This window comes from Trichechus manatus, unplaced genomic scaffold (genome assembly GCF_000243295.1).
Source record: "Trichechus manatus latirostris isolate Lorelei unplaced genomic scaffold, TriManLat1.0 scaffold00081, whole genome shotgun sequence".
Taxonomy (NCBI): Eukaryota; Metazoa; Chordata; class Mammalia; order Sirenia; family Trichechidae; genus Trichechus; species Trichechus manatus.
In genome coordinates, this window is record NW_004444017.1 from 7,083,294 (window position 1) to 7,102,889 (window position 19,596).

Below are 19,596 nucleotides of genomic sequence, written 5' to 3' on the forward strand. Positions count from 1 at the left end.
TTTCTCCAGTCTCTGTCAGGCCAGTAAGTCTGGTCTTTTTTTGTGAGTTAGAATTTTGTTCTACATTTTTCTCCTGCTCTGTCTGGGACCCTCTATTTTCATCCCTGTCAGAGCCGTTGGTGGCGGTAGCTGGGCACCATCTAGTGGTGCTGGACTCAGACTGGTGGAGGCCTTGGTAGTTGTAGTCCATTAGTCATTTGGACAAATCTTTCCCTTTTCTTCATTCTCCCTTGTGCCAGACAGGGTGAGACCAGTGGAGTATCTTAGATGGCTGCTTACAAGCTTTTGAGATGCGGGTTCTCTTTTTTAATAGCTGTAGGGACTTGTGGATTTTCATATATCCACTCTGTTTCAGTCAAATACTGTCATTATTTTTTTGATGATTGGATTGTCTCATCTTTGCAATAAGAGCCTCTTCAAGTTGATTTTGGTGATCTATGACATCATCTCAGTCTTGTTAGCTTCCTTGCTTTCAGGCACTATAAGATGTTCCAGGCTCATCTTGTACATTCCTTGCCTCAGACCTTGAAGCCTCCCTTTTTCCAGGGAACCCTGATTCCTGTTAGTAGAGAACAGTATTGAGAAGCCTTCCTTTTCTTTTGATTGGTGTAGCCATTTTTGGCTTTTGGAAGTGCCTACGAGTCTGCCAGTAATTTCTGAGTCTATTTTATACTTCAAATTACTCTTGTGAATTAGTTTAACAGGGAAAAAAAGGTTTTCCTAAGGGGTGTGTGTGTGAGAGAGAGAGACAGAGACATTTTGTCTATGAAAATTGGCATATTGGTTATTGGTGTGAGATTATAGGGGAGCATCAAAAGAAAGTAAAAACATTGATATCACTGTGCTGGTGGTTCTCAGGCCCCCAAGATCCTTTACTCTTCCTCCCATGATCTTTGATCTTCCTGAGATATCCCTGCATCTTCCCTGAAAAGGCTAGAGTGTTCCGGAAGGGGAGGGCAGACTGGAGACCAAGCACCATAGATAGGGCTGGAGGGTGGCTTGGGTGTGGTGGTGGTCAGTGGTGGTGGTGGGGAGACAAGGCTCAAAAGGCTGAGGGTCAGGGCCACAAGGGATGCCATCACCTAGAAGTAGTATATGTGGGATTGGGCTCCTTCCAGTCCTCTCTAATGTCCCCTCAGCTTTGGACACCTCCCTAGGAAGACACAGCTACATGCTGGATGTGTGGATGCCGTCTGGGTTGGTAATGCGCTGGTTGTGGGGTGGTTCCTGGGTGCAGAACACTGTTTTTCTTAGGTCTGAATTGAGTACTAAGATGGAAGCAGCAAATTAGACCCATAATGAAGGTGAGAAGATTGGGAACCTGAGGTATCTAACTTTCCACATGCATGTCTTCCAGGTGGAGGACAGAGCTACACAGTAGTATCATAATGAAAGTGGTAATAGTAAAGATAACAACAATAATCATGGCTAACATGTATCAGCAACTTACTATGTGCCAGGTACTTTGTGCCTTAAATGCAGTACCTCATTTAATTCTCACAACCACCCTATGAGGGGCTACTCTAATTTTCAGATAAGGAGAGGTTAAGTAAATCAGACAAGGTCACACAACAAGTTAATCAAGAAGGCAGGATTTGAAGCCCTTCCTTGCCCACCAAAAAAACCCCAAGCCCATTGCCACTGAGTCCATTTTGACTCATGGAGATCCCTGGGTGGTGCAAATGGTTTGCACTTGGCTGCTAACCAAAAAGTTGGCAGTTTGACTCCACCCAGCAGCACTGTGGAAGAAAGGCCTGGTGATCTACTTCCATAAAGATTGCTGTTGTTGTGTACCATTCAGTCAATTCCAACTCATAGTGACCCTAGAGCAGAACTGCTCATAGGGTTTCCTAGGCTGTAATCTTTATGGGAGCAGACTGGTACGTCTTTTCTCCTGTGGAGTGACTGGTGGATTTGAACTGCCAACCTTTTGGTTAGCAGTTAGCACTTAACCATTGTGCCACAGTGATTCTTTCGTAAAGATTACAGCTATTGAAGACCCTATGGTGTACAGTTCTACTCTGAAACACATGGGGTCGCCATGAGTCAGTATCCACTTGAGGGCAACTGGTTTGATTTTTGGTTTTATCCTCCCTGAAGGCAGAGGCTGTGTGTCACTCTGTACGAAGACAGGTACAGAATTGGTGCTCACTTGTAAAACTGAATTAGGGACACTTCTGCTGACCTGTGCCCAGACAACCTCCAAGTTCCCAGGAGTCCCAGACTCAGATGTGGGCTCTCCTTCCTTCCATGCCCAGCCATGCCCTCTGGAGGCTCTGCTCCTGGCCTGGGCTACACGGAGCTGGAAAATGCCAGGTCAGGTCATGGGTAAGAATAGAAACCACAGACCAGCCACGTGCTTCCCTGCTGGGCTCTGGAGGGCATCTTGGGCACAGAGCCACCTTGTGTGGGCCACTGCTTCCCCAGAGGTGGGGGTGCAGGTGAGGGTGGTGATCCCATCTTCTGAGCAAAACTTCATGGTAAGTTACTATTCATATGTGGGTGTACACACGCATGTGTACACACACACACAATTACACTCACACATACCATCCTAAGCTGTTAGAACTAGGACCAATCAAGTAATTGTGGCCTCACACCAGAGTAAGACAGAGATAAGGACACTCTAAAGGTCAGCTTTACTTAATACTTGGCCTGACATAGGCAAGGAGGAAGGTTGTGGTGTCCACAAAGATTTTCCAATTTCTCAGAATTCAGGAAGAACCCCATTTATATCCTCCCAACTCTCCCTTGCTGATGTACCAATCGTTTCTTATTCCTACATTTGTAACCATAACACTAACTATACCCATTATACTTACTTCCAAAGCATAGTCCTTCCATAAGTCTTCAACTGCTCTATGATATTCTGAGACTGTGGTTTGTATGGTGTCACTGTTGTCTAGGAAAGTTAGGATCTAGGCATGAAGAAAGGAGCCCTAGTGGCACAATGGTTAAGTGCTTGGCTGCTAACTGAAAGGTCGGTGTTTCAAACCCACCCAGAGACTCCATGGGAGAAAGACCTGGAAATCTGCTCTCATAAAGATTACAGCCAAGAAAACCCTATGAGGCTGTTCTACTCTGTCACGTTGGGTTGCTATGAGTTGAAATCGACTTGACAGCGCCCAACAACAGGCATTAAGATGAATGCTGACACTGTGTGTTGCAGTGAATTTAGGCATAGTTTCTACGTCTGTCATTGGCTCTTCCTTTGACCTTCTTACTCATGCTAGGAGTCTTATGGTTTGAAATTAGCCCTTTATTCCACCTGTGCAGCTGCCCTCTTTTTCTTTTTCCTGGAATAAAGGAATAACCCTGGAAAGCAAACTTTAGAGCAAACCACAGAACAATTGTGTCTTCTTTGGACCCAAGTTTTGGTCCAGATGCCATAGGGCCCCACCTGAAACCTTAGACACCATCTGGTTCTGGGGAAGCATGGCTGGAGGAATGAATTTCCTGGAAGTCGAATGCCAAGGAGAGACAAGTCCTCAGATGTGAGGGATGTAGGGCACAGGCATGGCTGGGGGTCAAGAACTCTCTGACCTTGACTACACTGTCTCCCTACAGCGGGAATGCATATCAATCCACGTGGGTCAAGCGGGAGTTCAGATTGGCAATGCCTGCTGGGAGCTCTTCTGCCTGGAACATGGCATCCAAGCTGATGGCACCTTTGGCGTCCAAGCCAGCAAGGCCAATGACGATGACTCCTTCACCACCTTTTTTAGTGAGACTGGCAATGGGAAGCATGTGCCCCGGGCTGTCATGGTAGACCTGGAGCCTACTGTCGTGGGTGAGTATGGGATCGATCTCATCACAGAGAATACAACACGAAACTGCAGAGGCTTTGGCCCAGGATAACTAAGAAGCTGAATCTCTAAGTGGAAGGTAGGGGTGGCTTAACTAGAGCTCTCTGATTTTGGTCAGTGCTTCGGATCTCCATAGTCTTGGGGAATCTCACAGTAGGGGTCAGGGATCTCTGTACCCCCATTATCTCTAACTTACACAGAACAAAACGCTCTCAACTTAAACCCGAGACCCTCAGAGAAAGACCGAAGCTGTCAAGACTGTTCCTAAATACTAAGGGTAAACAAAACAACTTTAGAAATTATAAGAAGTTTCCGAGTAGTCAGTTTGCCCAAAGCATAGGTTTCTGATTCCAAAATAATTGCAGCCTGTCCTCACAGGCCTGGTATAACCTTGCAGTCTCTTACACACAAAATGGAATAACTGCAGTCATGTTCTTTCACTGCCAGGGGTTGCTGTAGTTCTAGACTGAACCTCATTTCAAGCTTGGAAAACAGAGGAATTCTGATTTCTGTCTGGTTGCTTCTTGCTGCCCCACCTCTCCCCTCTCACTTCCCCACCACTTCCCATGGGGTCTGACCCCTGGGTCAGTCCTCAGCTCAATATCAGGATTTCCTCAGCTTCAAGGCTGACTTACCAAGCAAGAGATGGACAAGTTCCACTGAGATGTCTGGAAAAATGCTGGTAATTAGAACACTAGTTTCTAGGGTGACTGACTACAGATACTCCATCCCCTGGATGCTTTGTACAAATGCAAAAAGCGCAGGTTGCCCTCCCAGGCTCCTGGGCAAATGAGTGCTTTCCCTAGGGTAGTGGAGGGGCTCTGAAGAGGCAGTAAAGTTGGGGCCTGGAGCATCTTGGTCGCCCTCATGTCCAGAACCCCCTTGACAGCCTATCTAGGGCTCCTGCTCCTCTAGACACCTGGAGTGCAGTTTGCTGCAGAGTCATTCCAAAAATATCTCTAAAGCCTGACATATGTTATTGCCACCTTTGGGTGGAGATGAGGGGTGGGACAGTTCCTGGGGCAGGGTAGGATCTGGGCAGATCACCCTGAATCTCTCTCCTTATCCCTGGAACATTTTTATGCAAGTAAAATTGGGTCAAATTATTGGTATCAAGGGTAACTTTGAAGCATGAAAGAGAAAACAAAAGGGAAGCTTTGAGGGGTCAAAGTGGAAGGAGAGAAAGGCAGTTAACTTTAGCATTTGGTAGGTTTGTAAACCTAAGGCCTTTTGAAGTTCCAGCCCACAGAGCAGCTGGCTTCTCATTGCCTGCCTGAGTCACAGGCTTCTGGCTCTGTTAGTGCCTGTGTGACCCTGGATGTCTCTTAGTCTTTTGCAGATTTATTATAATGCTCTCTGATTTTACCTCAGTGGAGCTTTGCAGATGGGGGAAATGTAGATAAAGAAGCATGTCATGTGGTATTCCAATGGGGAGAGAGGCTTCTCCTCTGGAAATCAAGTGGTAAAACCTGATGGTCCCCCTCTCTTGGCAGACGAGGTTCGGGCAGGAACCTACCGCCAGCTCTTCCATCCAGAGCAGCTGATCACAGGAAAGGAAGATGCAGCTAACAACTATGCCCGGGGCCACTACACAGTGGGCAAGGAGAGCATCGACCTGGTGCTAGACCGTATACGGAAGCTAGTAAGTATCAAAAAGGGCAGAGGACTGGTGAGTCACGCTGGAGTCAACAGACTTGGCCTCACACCTCTCTGAACCGGCTGTGACCTCTGGCACATGGGAATGGGAATTTCTGCTTATGTTCTGTAAGAACAGAAACCACAGACCAGCCACGTGCTGCCCTGCTGGGCTCTGGAGGACATCTCGGGCACAGAGCCACCTTGTGTGGGGCACTGCTTCCCCAGAGGTGGGGGTGCAGGTGAGGGTACCCCTTCCTCCACCTGAGCATCATGGACTACCCTCAGGCTGATCTGGGGACGTTTCCAGATATAAGGAAGGTTAAGGTCTTTGCTTGCTGGCAGCGCAGGTCAACAAAGCATTTAACTTGTAAGAGAAGGGGAAGAGAGCTGATATATTGCATACTTAAAAATGTCACGCATTAAATACATCCCTTCGTTTAATCCCCTTAATAATGACATGAAGGAGATCTTTTCCCTGTGTTTTACAGATGAGGAAATTGAGGGCCAAAGTGGTTCAATAACTTAGCCTGGGTTATACAGCTAGAAGTCACAGAGTTAGGATGTGAACCGGGTTGGTCTGACTACAAAGCTCTGAGTTATACGGTGGGTCACTGTATTTAAGCCCCCACTTACCTGTTACATGGAAGAGTTGGTCTTGATCAGAGGTACTTTACCTGGGAGCCAAGGATGCCTAATCTATGTATATGTTTACCTATTCTGTATAGAGAGGGGCTCATAGGGGTCATCAGTCTCAAAACGGTCTGTGATCCCCAAAAGTTGAGAGCCATTGAATTGGATAATCACAGATCCCACCCAGTGTGAAAATTCTGTAATTCTATGAATTCTGTTAGTATTTACTACATGTCAGGTCCTTGCTTAGTGTATCATGTTATCTCATTTAACTGTCACAAAAACCTATGAGACGAGTCTTTTTATTGTCCCCATTTAACCAAGAAAAAATGAAGGGTTGAAGAGGTTCAATAACCTGCTCAAGTGTTCAGAACTGAGAAATGGAAAAAGAAAAAAAACCAAGCCAAACCCATTGCCATCGAGTCGATTCAGACTCATAGTGACCCTATAGGACAGAGCAGAACTGCCCCATTGAGTTTCCAAGGAGTACCTGGTGGATTCAAACTGCCGACCTTTTGGTTAGCAGCCATAGCTCTTAACCACTACACCACCAGGGTTTCCAGATGAAAACTCAGGTTCTCTGACCTCATTTTCATTTCCTGCGATTGGTACCCTGAGCTGCCTTCCAAGGTAGGACTGAGATGTGGAGGTTGGTCAGCAGTTCCTATGAAATCAAAAGACACAGGTCTCAAGGGACAAAAGCATTAACCACTGTGGTTCTGAAACTCTAACTCATGCTGAAATCTTCATTTACCTAAAACCAAAAAACCAAACCTATTGCCAGCAAGTTGATTCCAACTCATTACCACCCTGTAGAACAGAGCAAAACTGCCCCATAGGGTTTCCAAGGAGTGGCTGGTGGATTTGAACTGCCAACCTTTTGATTAGCAGCCGAGCTCTTAACCACTTCGCCACCAGGGCTCCCCATGTACTGAGAGGCATGTATACATTGTATGTCAAATGCAATTGTATGTATGTCACATCTACCCCATATTTAGCTAGTCCTCCCAAGATCAGTGCAACTCCTTCTTTGTTTCTTCATTCCTTCACGGCTGTGTTGATTTTGCCCACATAAAAATGTTGAGGGATGGGGTTGGACAGACAGTGAGTTGCTTGGCTTTGTCCATGTGAGGCTATTTCCGGAAACATGTTTGTCTTCATGTTTTCTTCTCATGTCCTACTTTCCCCAGACAGATGCCTGCTCTGGCCTGCAGGGCTTCCTGATCTTCCACAGTTTTGGTGGGGGCACTGGCTCCGGCTTCACTTCTCTGCTGATGGAACGCCTCTCCCTGGATTACGGCAAGAAGTCCAAGCTAGAGTTTGCTATCTACCCGGCCCCACAGGTGTCCACTGCAGTGGTGGAGCCTTACAACTCCATACTGACCACCCACACCACACTGGAACATTCAGATTGTGCTTTCATGGTGGACAATGAAGCCATCTATGACATCTGCCGCAGGAACCTAGACATTGAGCGCCCTACCTATACCAACCTCAACCGCCTCATCAGCCAGATTGTGTCCTCTATTACTGCCTCTCTCCGCTTTGACGGGGCCCTCAATGTGGACCTCACCGAGTTCCAGACCAACCTGGTGCCCTACCCCCGCATCCACTTCCCACTGGTCACCTATGCACCCATCATCTCTGCCGAGAAGGCCTATCATGAACAGCTCTCTGTGGCCGAGATAACCAGCTCCTGCTTTGAGCCTAACAGCCAGATGGTGAAGTGTGACCCAAGACATGGCAAGTACATGGCCTGCTGCATGCTCTACCGCGGGGACGTGGTACCCAAGGATGTGAATGTCGCTATTGCTGCCATCAAGACCAAGAGGACCATTCAGTTTGTAGACTGGTGTCCCACAGGCTTCAAGGTGAGAGATGGTGACTTAAGGAAAAGATAGACAACTAGAGAAGCATTTCTGGTCATTCTTGCAAAAATAGTCAGGGTGGTTTTTAAAAAATGAAGTTTTTTTTCTTTTCAAATGAAAACAGACAACAAAATAACCTAGTAGGAGAATATATAGGAGGAAAAAAAAGAAAAATGAGAGACATGTGAAGGTGATGGTAGAAACTGACAAAAAGCAGAAATCTTCTCATTCTCTCTTTTTTATTTTAAGCTGAAGCTCTGGAGTCATGTCCAGAAAGAGAAATAAGGTATTTCTAGCATCTTTGGCTGCCTTTCAGAAAAGCACATGCCATGGGGGTTGATGTTGCTGAATTTCATCTTCTTGCATCCTCCCCTAGGATGTTTGTCCTCACCTGACTCAGGTCAAACGATGCTACTGTTCAGACGAGAGGAAAGTTGGCTCCAGGCACAGGGTTTATGCTAGTCAGGGCCAAATCTAGCAAAATGTGTGATGTGGCAAAGTTTATATTCATTGCCCTTCTCCTTCTCAGCCCTTTGCCCCTTTTTCAGCATCACCTCCTCTACCAAGATGGTTCTATTGTCTGAGCCTTTGCTCTACTGCCTGCTGCTAATCTCATCCATTCAAGAGAACATGCATTTTAAAGCTATGAATTTAAGATACTGGCAATTAAGAGGTAGTGGCTTGGGTAGGAGAGGTATTTTGGGGCAGCACCATGGTTCTCAGTGTCTCATAAATAATATCACACTTTGTCACCTTAGACGACTTCTGGTATCCTACCATTCCTGAGGTTGGCTTGTGTTTGGGATATGTGTTTGTGGGTAGAAAAGAGAGTTCTAGGATAGAGCTCCACTGTTGGACTAGGCTGGGGTTAGCCTGGGGGACCCAGCTATGCTCCTAGAACTTGGGAAGCAGGCCAGTTCAAGCAAGACCTTTAACAAATTTTCAATAAGAGTCTTTTTCTTCCAAAAAGCTGCATTGCTTAGAGACACAGGGCCTGGTTAACACTAATATCATGCCCAGGACCTATTGGATCATTTTATTTATTTCTTTGGAATACCCCATGACCTTTTAAATAACCCTTCACCCTTGGGAGAGAAAATTCCTTAAATTTATTGACAGCATAGCTAAGAGGAACTTCAAATGATCATCTGGGAAAGAATAAACTGTATCAAGTCTAGGAACTAATATGCCTGTAATAGCATCAATTTCCCTTTTAGACATAAACATATACTGTACACCTCCCCCTTAATATCATTCATTACCCTAACTCGTCTACTTGAAGCACTCCACTAACATTTCTACCCATTTCCAGTCCTATTCTCCTCTTTTTCTTCTCCAGCTTTTCAATTCTCCAGCCCTGCCCCTTGAATTTGCTTGTACCCAATCCCACTGACTTGTACTTTTCTTTCAACACTTACTTCTCTTTGCCTGCCTGATCCCCCAAACTCCTGACTCCCACTTTTCACCTTCTGTCCTATAGTCCCATTCCACACTCATGACCTGTTTTGTCCCACACCACCAGGACAAGATGCCTGGTCTTCAGGAGCTGCCACCCAGATATCCTTTCACTGACTTGCATCTTACTCTGTTGTTCTTCCTCTTTTTCTGTTCCTCAGGTGGGCATCAACTACCAGCCACCCACAGTGGTGCCAGGAGGGGATCTGGCCAAAGTCCAGCGGGCTGTCTGCATGCTAAGCAACACCACGGCGATTGCAGAGGCCTGGGCCCGTCTGGACCACAAGTTTGACCTCATGTATGCCAAGCGGGCCTTTGTGCATTGGTACGTTGGAGAGGGAATGGAAGAAGGAGAATTTTCTGAGGCCAGGGAGGACCTGGCTGCCCTGGAGAAGGATTATGAAGAAGTGGGGACTGATTCATTTGAAGAAGAAAATGAAGGGGAGGAATTTTAAATATACATGTTCCCCTTGGCTGTGTCTCTTTATTTCTGCTGCTTCTGTCAAAAGTATATTCAACTATTTCAAGAGTAACAGACCATACTCCCAACCCCAGGTTGACTTCTGTCTTACATAAGAGAAGGAGTGCCTGGGCCAAAAATGGAGGCTGAGCTCTGGCATACCCTTCCTTGGGTAATAGCAGCTTTGTGCCACCAAAAAAAGAAAAAAATGAGGGTCACTGTCTCTGGATTAGAGTGAAGACAAGTTATACTTGTGAGGAGGCCTAATCAGGATTTTTAATTCCTGCTTCTGCTGGGTCCAACACCAAACACAGCCTGCTGACTGGGGCACGGTAGAACATTTTGGGAAAGGAAAGATCTGGGCATTGGCAAGATTGTGGGCAGGGAGTTAGCAGAAGTTCACATTAATGAATCTGTAGCATGGCCCAGGCACCATCCAGACTTATCACATGTTCATTCATTCGTTCATCAATTATTTGAATATACACTATGTACTAGGCAGTGTTCTAAGAGCTAGAGACCTGGTGATAAATAAGACAAATTTTCTGCCCTTGTAAATGCAGTGAAGAAGATCATTTCAGATAGTAAATGATAGGAAGGGAAAAACCAATGAAGAGAGAAAGTATCTGAGGTGGTCAGGGAAGGCCTCACAGAGACCTGAAAGGCAAGAAAAAGCCATCATGTGAAGCTTTGGAGTCAGTGGATCCTGGGCAAAGTGAAGAGCAAATGCAAAACCACAGATGTAGGAACAAGCCTGGAGTGTCTGAAGAACAGAAAGGAGGTCAGTGTGCTAGATGGTGAGAGACGAAGAGATGAGACCCAAGAGTTAGGAAGGGGCCAGAGCATTTCTAGCCTTATAGACCATGGTAAGGAGTTTAGACTTTTTTCTAAGTGAACAGGAGCTTCTGGAAGATTTTAAGTAGGGTACCTACTGTGAGCTAGGTGCTTTATCTACACTGTGCTAGGTGCTTTATATACTTCATCTTGAATCTTCCCAACAATCTCAAAATGAATATTCTGCTCATTTTATAGATGAAGAAACTGAGGCATAGAGAATCTATGTGCTGGAGATGGTAAGAAGTGGAGCTCAGATAGCAGGGCCTACCAATTCTATTCTCTTGTCTACCCTACACTATTTTTATATCCCTTGGCTTTTGTGCCAGGTCCCAACTGCTGCCTCATAAAAGGAAGAATGAGGAGAAGTAAAAGTTTTATATCATTTACAAAGGGGAGGATGAGCTAGTGCATCTATTACCTGAAGTTGGTGGCTTGGTAGGATTTTAGGAATAACCAAAAGACTGCTCTTAAACTGCTAGTAGGATACACAGGGGTGGGCCCCTGGTAGGTCCCTATGCATGAAATACACACCTTTTTAGCTGCTGGCTTTCCTTAAATGTTTCTATTCTATATTCCTTGGAAGCCCTGAGAATAATAGAATAAAATGGAAAATTAGGCAAGAAGTGATGTCGAGCTCTTCGAGAGTATTGTTTTCTGGGAGATCACACTCTTGTGCTCCTCTTTGAAGGAGATCATGATGTTAAAAAGGAAATGCCCAGACCTGCTGTCCATTGTGACCTCATTCCTGCACCAGGTTCCATAGGTGTCTGCAAGGACGAGCTTGGCTTTGGTAGAGACTTAGTGGAAATAAGCCGCTCTTCCCCCACAGTGTCAGTGGAGACCTAGTGGGGAAACTGAGCTCTCATCCCTGATCAGCAGTAACAAGGTAAGTAACAAGCAAACTATACACCTTTTCGTATAGTTTTGACTTATGGAGGAGCTCTAGTGGTTAAGTGCTCAACTGCTAACTGGAAGGTCAGTGGTTCGAACCCACCAGCCGCTCCATGGGAGAAAGATGTGGCAGTCTGCTTCCCCAAAGATTTACAGCCTTGAAAACCCTATGGGGAAGTTCTACTCTGTCCTAATGGGTTGGTATGAGTTGGAATTTACTCGAATGCAACGAGTTTAGTTTTTCTGGTTTGACTTATGGAATCATGTTAATGTTTGACATATTCAAAAATATGCAAAAACAAAACTAAAAAACCAAAGATCAGGGGGTAAAAACCGTGAAATCACATCACACACAAATAAATTGTATATAAAATGGGTAGCATAACCACATACAGGGAAAGAATCTGAAGTAATTTCGAACACAGTTCTTTTACAAAAGGAATCACAAAGAAATCTTGAACTTTATTTAGTAGGTTTGCTGTTGGTAGTATGGGTGTAGCTATTCTGAAGAGAGTGTTTGTATGTGTATTGTCAGATTAAGCTAGGTGCTCACTGTGGAAGAATGGATCTATAATTGTGGAATGGAATAAAGCAAGGAATAACCCTGTAGTATTGGAATTGGAAGTATCAGTATGAATGCATTTTTTTTCTTAAATAAGAATCTATTTCTCAGCTCTGTCCATTGAAATGAACTAGAAACAATGACACCTTGGTAGTAATGAGAATACCTAGGTCCTAGTTCTTGGTTTCTAAAAACCATTCTCCTCTAAAAGGAACCATGACTCCTTGGAAAAATGGACAGTTTCAGGGCTGAAGCAGGAAAGCTACAGGAAGAATTTGAAACACTTTGTGTCAGAAGGGGAAGTCTGTGCGCAAAAAATGGTGGGGAACATGTCCCGTAAGAACGGAGCTCCTACTGGCCAACTTGAGCATCAAAATTCATAATGAGAGTAAGTGGTTAAAACACATTGAGTAAAAAAAGAATCCTTGAGTCCATGGTGACATTAAGAAACAAAAAGATCAAAGCAGAAGGAAAAGCTCTTCTTTTTAGTAGAACGCCAACTAATAAATGTAGGACCAACACCAAAATGAAACATACTAGAATTATATGATGAGTATTTTAAGCAGTCTCACAAAAATGCCTCTACATTGCAAACGTGCTTGAAATGAATTTTAAAAATAGAAAGCCTCAGCAAAGAAAAGATATAAAGAAAAACTAAGTGGAAATTTTAGAAAATAACCTCACTGGATCCAGAAAGTAATGAAGTGCTTCAAAAACCCAACAATGATAGGGATATGTAAAAGGGACAGGAGCCAACTGAAAGAGCTCCCAATGGCCAAAGCTGGGACAAACTGAGCAACAAAATAAATATAACAGTATTAGATTAAACCCAAAGTATAATATAAATATCCATGAGTTCACATTGATATAAATAAATGATTGATTGAGTAGATAAATTGGGGAGAACAGACAAATCTCCCCTGCAGAATTCCAAATAATTTATGTAACTACTTTACCCTCAACTCAAGGAGGTGAAGCATAACTTCCCATTCCTTTAATGTGGGCTGTGCATAGTTACCTTCTTCCAAAGAGTATAAGTATGGTAAGAGGAGAAAAGAGAAGCTTTACGGTGCAGAAACTCGAAAAACACTAGCTTAGCCATGTGATCCAAAAATTAACAGTAAGTCCTGATAGTGTGCATGCTTGTTATGATGTGATGAGAATACCACCTTTACCTCTATGGTCTTCCTCTCAAAAATGCATAGCTCCAGTAATCACAAGAAAAACATCAGACAAATCCCAGACACTCTACAAAATACCTGACCAGTACTCCACAAAACTGTCAGGGAAAGTTTGAGAAACTGTCACAGCCAAGAGGAGCCTAAGAAAACATGAAGACTAACTGTAAGGTGGTGTCCTGGATGGGATCCTGGAATGGAAAAAGGACATTAGGTATTGACTAAGGAAATCTGAATAAAGTATAGACTTTAGTTAATAATAATGTATCAGTACTGGTTCATGAATTGTTGTGACAAACGTACCATACTAATGTAAGATGCTATAGTGGGAGAAGCTGGTTGTGGGAACTCTATGTACATTGTCTGTGTGGTTCTCAAAGTATGTAGAAGAAAATTTTAAGACAATGATATCTGTATTAATATTAAATTTCCTGAATTTGGCAATAGTACTGAGATACACATAGAATATTTTAGGGCTGCAGAATCTTGATCTCTACAATTTACTCTCAGAGAGTCCAGCAAAAAAAAAAAAAAAAAGGTTATTTTATATACATACATACAGGTAGGGATGTGTGTGTGTGCACATCTGCATGTGTATGAGAGAGAGAAAAGCAATAAACCAAAAATTTTTGTCACAGTTGTGCCAAAATGTTAATAATGACTGAAGAGTATATGAGGTCATTGTAAGATATTTTGAACTTTTCTTTTATGTTTAAAGTTTATTTTCCAAAATAAAAAAATCAATAAAAATTAAAAAAAGGTCCTTCTTTATGGCAACAAATTGCCAGAAGACAGAAAATGACTGAGAAAGGTAACAGATGCCAAGTCACAGCCTATTTTAGTTCTGTCCTGAAACCAACGCCAGGAAAAGGAAACTTAAAAGTTCTTTTTGCCACTTCAACTTATCACCACTGTCTCCTTCTTAGGAGAATGTATCGACCGAAAAGAATACCGCAATGGCAGTTCAATCTACACACCTTAAAAGCAAATTTATTGTTTACTTTTGGCAGTATGCAAAAATATAGTAGAATTGAAAAAAAAAACTTGACAAAATGCAGAAAGGAAAATAGGCAGGAGAGAGAGACTTGTGGAGAAGGACTGAACAGACAGATCACATGAAGCCACGTGTTGGTAGAGAAATGAGCTTTGTAAATAAGTACAAATATTTTATTAATAATTCTTTTTGTTCTTGCCCTTACCCCATGCAACAAAACCTGTCCTTTCCCCTGGACAAAAATTAACATCAGTTTTTATAAATTGTTCCTCACCTGGCACAAACAGCTTTTTCCTAAAGTAGCTTTTCATGGTGAAGGAGAACTAGATTAATTTCATCAAGTCAGCCAGGCATCTTTGTGACTGAGTTTTTAGGCAGAATTTTCAAGAGGGCAGTCAGGTGTGCCTTCTTGCTCTGCACTTTTTTTTTTTAGAAAAAAAAAAAGAATAAGAAATTCAGCCAAGAGAATTTGAGTGACACTGAAACTATCCCAAACAGACAGAAATACTGTGCAAGCTGCAGAAAATACTTCTCAGGGCCCAAACTTTGTTTTGAAACAAGGTTTATGCAGTTTCAATTTAAATGCTTTGCTGCATGGTGTTGAAAAATCTTTAAACCAATGTGTTCAAAGAGTATACTTTTGTAAATGGTCTCCAGAAAAAAGCCATCCATAATATTTTCTTACATTAAAGAAATGTGAAACTATCAAACTTGCAGAAAAGTTGCAAGTACAGTACAAAAACTTTTTTATTGACTGATTTGAGAGTAAGTTTCCAACATGTCATTACCCTCTGGTACTTTCAGTGTTAAATTACTACCATCTAATCTTCACACCCCGTTTAAGTTTCACTAATTGTCCCAATATTTTCGTTTATCGCAAAAGAATCCAGTTCGGAATCTACTGTTGCATTTGGTTGTTATCATCTATTTGATTTCCATCAGTCTGGAACAATTCCTTACCCTTTCTTTGACTTTCATGACCTTGACACTTTTGAACATTACAGACCAGCTATTTTGTAGACTGTTCCTCAATCTGAGTTGCTCAGATGTTTCCTCACGACTGGACTCAGGTTATGCCTCTTTGACAGGAATATCACAGAAGTTATGCTGTGTTCTTTTCATTGTGTCCTGTCAGGGAGCACAAAATTTTGACTGGTATCATCACTGACAATGGCCCCTTTGATCACTTGATTAAGGTGGTGTCTGCCACTGTGAAGGTGCTTGTCTCCCCTTCGTAATTACATGTATTTTGTAGGAAAGTACTTTGAAACTGCAAATATTCTATTCCTCCTCAAACTTTCAATTTATTCAATTATTTTTATTGTTATGGACTATGTTTTCCCAATTTATTTAATAGGTTATAAACTCTTAATATCATTATTTATTTTGATGCTTGAATAGTTCCGGATTTGGCCAGTGGGAGCCCCTTCAAGCTGGCTTTTGTGTATTTTTGACACACCTTTATCATTCTTTGAGCATTTCCTTATTTTCTGGAAGAACAAGATGTCTTAGGCTCATCTTGCACTTTCCCTTTCCTAACCTTGGAAACAGCCATTTCTCTAAGCAACTCTGGCTCCTTTTACTGTTGTTAATTGCCGTCGACTCCAACTCATGGCAACCCCACATGTGCAGAGCAGAACTGCCCCATAGGGTTTTCAAGGCTGTGATCTTCCGGAAGCAGATCGCCAGGTCTGTCTCCCAAGGTGCTTCTTGGTGGATTCAAACCGCCAACTTTTTGGCCAGTAGTTGAGCACTTAACCATTTGTGCTACCCAGGAATTCTTTTGCTTTTACTAGAGAATGGTAATTAGAAGCTAAGATCTGGGTATTAGATGTGCTCATTGGTATTGGGATGTCACTTCTCCCAGGGCCTCTCAGTGAACAGAGCTAGGGAATATATGTATGTATATACACACTTACCTCTGTATTTACTTCTTTATCTCTATTTATGCCTACTGAAAATCATGGATCCACACAAACAGCTCCAATTTTCAACCCAACACCACAGGGCTCATTTTCCCTCTCCATATTTGGAAATCCCTTCCCTGACAGTGATAAACCTAGCTCCAATTATCCTTACTATATTTGCTTATTTGATCAATCCCTCTGAATGTGACCAATCTCTCATCTCCATGCCCCCTCTCCTGCATGGATGTCCTCCTCACCCTGCCTATGCACCACACCAGACACTGCACCACCCTGCCACACAGAAGCCCTCCTCAAACCACTTGGGCTCTGACACCCCAGGACAGTCTGCTCCTTACACTTTTACTCTCCTTATCTCATTTAGGTTCTGCTACTCAATGCTAGGCAGCCCTCCTACTTGGATGCCCTCCTCACGCTGCTTGGGCTCTGACACCCTGCACAGACTTCTGGCCCGTCAGCCCTCGCGTGGATGTTCTTCTTACCCTGCTCAGGCTCCAATACCCCATGCTGGGCTGCCTTCTTGTGTGGACACCTTTTTAACCCCTCATAAAGCTTTGATTTTGACTACCCGCCACTACCACCATGTGTGGACACCCTCTTTAACCTGTCTGCGGCCCAATCCCCTTGCTCAGGCAGCCCTTCCATATAGATGCACTTCTTACTTTGCTTGGACTCTAATACCCTGCTCTGGGCCACTGGGGAACCCTATTGTGTGGACATTTACTTTGCTTGACCCAATAAATGGCTTTAGCACTGAACTGTTCTGTAAGGTAAGCAAAGGGAAGGGGAAGAGGAAGTGCCCCCATAATAATTGCAATGGACCCTCACATTATGTGGTCCAGGCTAAAGCCCAAGGTTGACCTGTGCCCATTTTGTAATGGGACAGCAATGCCAATTAATTTTCTCCACTGTACTACCAAAATTCAAATAGAATGAACTGACTCATTAGAAACAGTCATATGCTAGTAATCACTGAAGGACATCATGTTTGATAAAGTAGAGTGTCAGAGAATACAAGGGAAACCCTCAATGGGATGGATTGATATAATAGCTGCAACAGTGGGCTCAAACATACCAACGATCATTAAGATGGCTCAGGACCAGGCAATGCTTAGTTCTGTTATATACAATGTCACCATTTGGAGCTGACTGGACAGCAACTGACAACAATAAACAATGACGGCAAATATAACTTATTCCTTAGAATTCTACTGACTTGAAGTATTTAGTAAACTGTTTCAAATTTTGCAGCATCCTCTCCCCATTCCCTGGACCTGAGTTTCACAAGTTCCTGCTGGCACAGTCATTAAGCACTTGGCTGCTAACTGAAAGGTTGGAACCAACCAGTTGCTCCATGGGAGAGAGATGTGGCAGTTGGCTTCCGTAAAGATTTACAGCCTTGGAAACACTATGGGGCAGTTCTACTCTGACCTATAAGGTCACTATAAGTTGGAATCGACTCGATGGCAATGGGTTTGTTTTTCTGTTTTATCAACAAGGCTTAACAAATATATTAAATTGGTTAAAGTAATTCATTGGTCAGCAAATATACTGAGGATTGTCTTAGTTATCTAGTGCTGCTATAACAGAAATACCACAAGTGGGTGGCTTTAACAAACAAAAAATTATTTTCTCACAGTTTAGGAATTCAGGGTGCCAGTTCTAGGGGAAGGCTTTCTCTCTATAGGAAGGCCCTCGTCTCTTCTGAGCTTCTGCTCCTGGGCAATCTTCACGTGGCCAGGCATCTCTCTTCCCCCATCTGTTTCTCTCACTTGCTTGTTTAATCTTTTTTATATCTCAAAAGAGATTGACTCAAGACATATCCTACACTAATCCTGTCTCATTAACATAACAACGACAACCCATTCCCAAATGGGATTATAACTACAGGCATAGAGGTTAGGATTACAACACATTTTTGGGGACACAGTTCAATCCATAACAAGGACCTACTCTGTGTACATCATGTGAACTGTGTAAACACCATGCTGTATACCCCCAACCAACGTTCCAGAGAGGATATGCTGTGCTCTGCACCGTGCTGCGCACTATACTGCCTTCTCTTCAGATTGCAAGGAAGGGAAAGCTGTAGTTTATGTGACAGGGTATACACACATTCACACACATGGATGTATGTGTACAGTATGTATGTATGTGCTTGTGTGCATGTTTTTAGCACACAAGCGGCCACACACATTATGGACACATTTGTATATCTCTATGTCATTATATTTTGAACAGATTACGTACTTTTCTGCAGACCCTGCGTACACCTCAGTGAGGTTCTGGCAGTTTTGGGTTTCTGAGGCTTCTCACCCCTGGAGCTGTCCTCTCACATTTGGCCTGTGCTGGGTGGATGGATTTCAGAAAGGATGAGCACTGGTGACAAAATGTCACTCCACTTTCCTGCACAAATTTACCACTGTCCAGCAGCCAGAACTGGAGTCCCTCTTGAGCGAGATAGAGGTGCTGGCAGATAACCCTGCTACCCCTACCCCTAGAGTCTACATGCTTCAACTACATCTCTAAAGAGGTAACAAGCATTTCATGTGTGCATGCTTTAACCTTACATACATCTGCATGCCCATCTGGTGAGCTCCTAATGACGCTGATCTCTTATTTTCTATTAAACGAGTGAAATTAGAGGTGGAAACAGTGGTTCGGGAGTCAAACCCCCTTTGGAATCTTGGCTCCACCATTTACAATCTTGTACTACCTTGGGCAAGTCACTTAACCTCTTGAAATTTAATATTCCTTCCTATAAAATGGAAACCCTGGTGGCACAGTGATTAAGAGCTACGGCTGCTAACCAAAAGGTCACAGTTCAAATCCACCAGCCGTTCCTTGGACACTTTACGGGGGCAGTTCTACTCTTCCTATAGGGTCGCTATGAGTTGGAATCGACTCGACGGCAACGGGTTTGTTTGTTTCTTTCCTATAAAATAGGGATAAAAATAGGGCCTACATCAAGAGGCTGTTGTGTAGATTGTTAGGTTTAGCGCTCAGTAGAGAGCCTGGCATATCACAAGTAGCCAGTGAATATTACGTCTGTTAGACCTTTTCGTAAGTTACACGTTTACCTCTGTATTTATTTCTCTCTCTATACCTATTGAGAATCATGACTCCACAAGAAGAGCTCCAATTTTCAATCCAACCTCCACTTTTTTTCCCTTTTGCTCTACCACTCACCACGTGGACCCGCCTCTGTGGGCTCCTGCAGAGCAACAGAGTAACAGGATAACGACTTTATACATACATGCCATATTTCATTGATTCTACAAGCCACCGGTTTTAAGATACACTATTTAAGAAATTATAGCATTAAGAGAGAAAAATACGCTGCCATTTATCC

At 43.4% G+C, this 19,596-nt stretch overlaps 1 protein-coding gene across 1 annotated transcript in view; it reads left to right on the forward strand.

Moving 5' to 3' along the window:
• TUBA8 (tubulin alpha 8) overlaps positions 1-11,347 on the forward strand; it is a 19,502-nt gene extending 8,155 nt beyond the window's left edge. The window contains exons 2-5 of the mRNA XM_004381224.2: positions 3,568-3,790; positions 5,300-5,448; positions 7,265-7,945; positions 9,559-11,347. Of these exons, the coding sequence (XP_004381281.1) occupies positions 3,568-3,790; positions 5,300-5,448; positions 7,265-7,945; positions 9,559-9,852 (1,347 nt within the window). The 3' untranslated portion in view covers positions 9,853-11,347. The remainder of the gene's footprint in view (positions 1-3,567; positions 3,791-5,299; positions 5,449-7,264; positions 7,946-9,558) is intronic.
• The last annotated feature ends 8,249 nt before the right edge of the window (positions 11,348-19,596 follow it).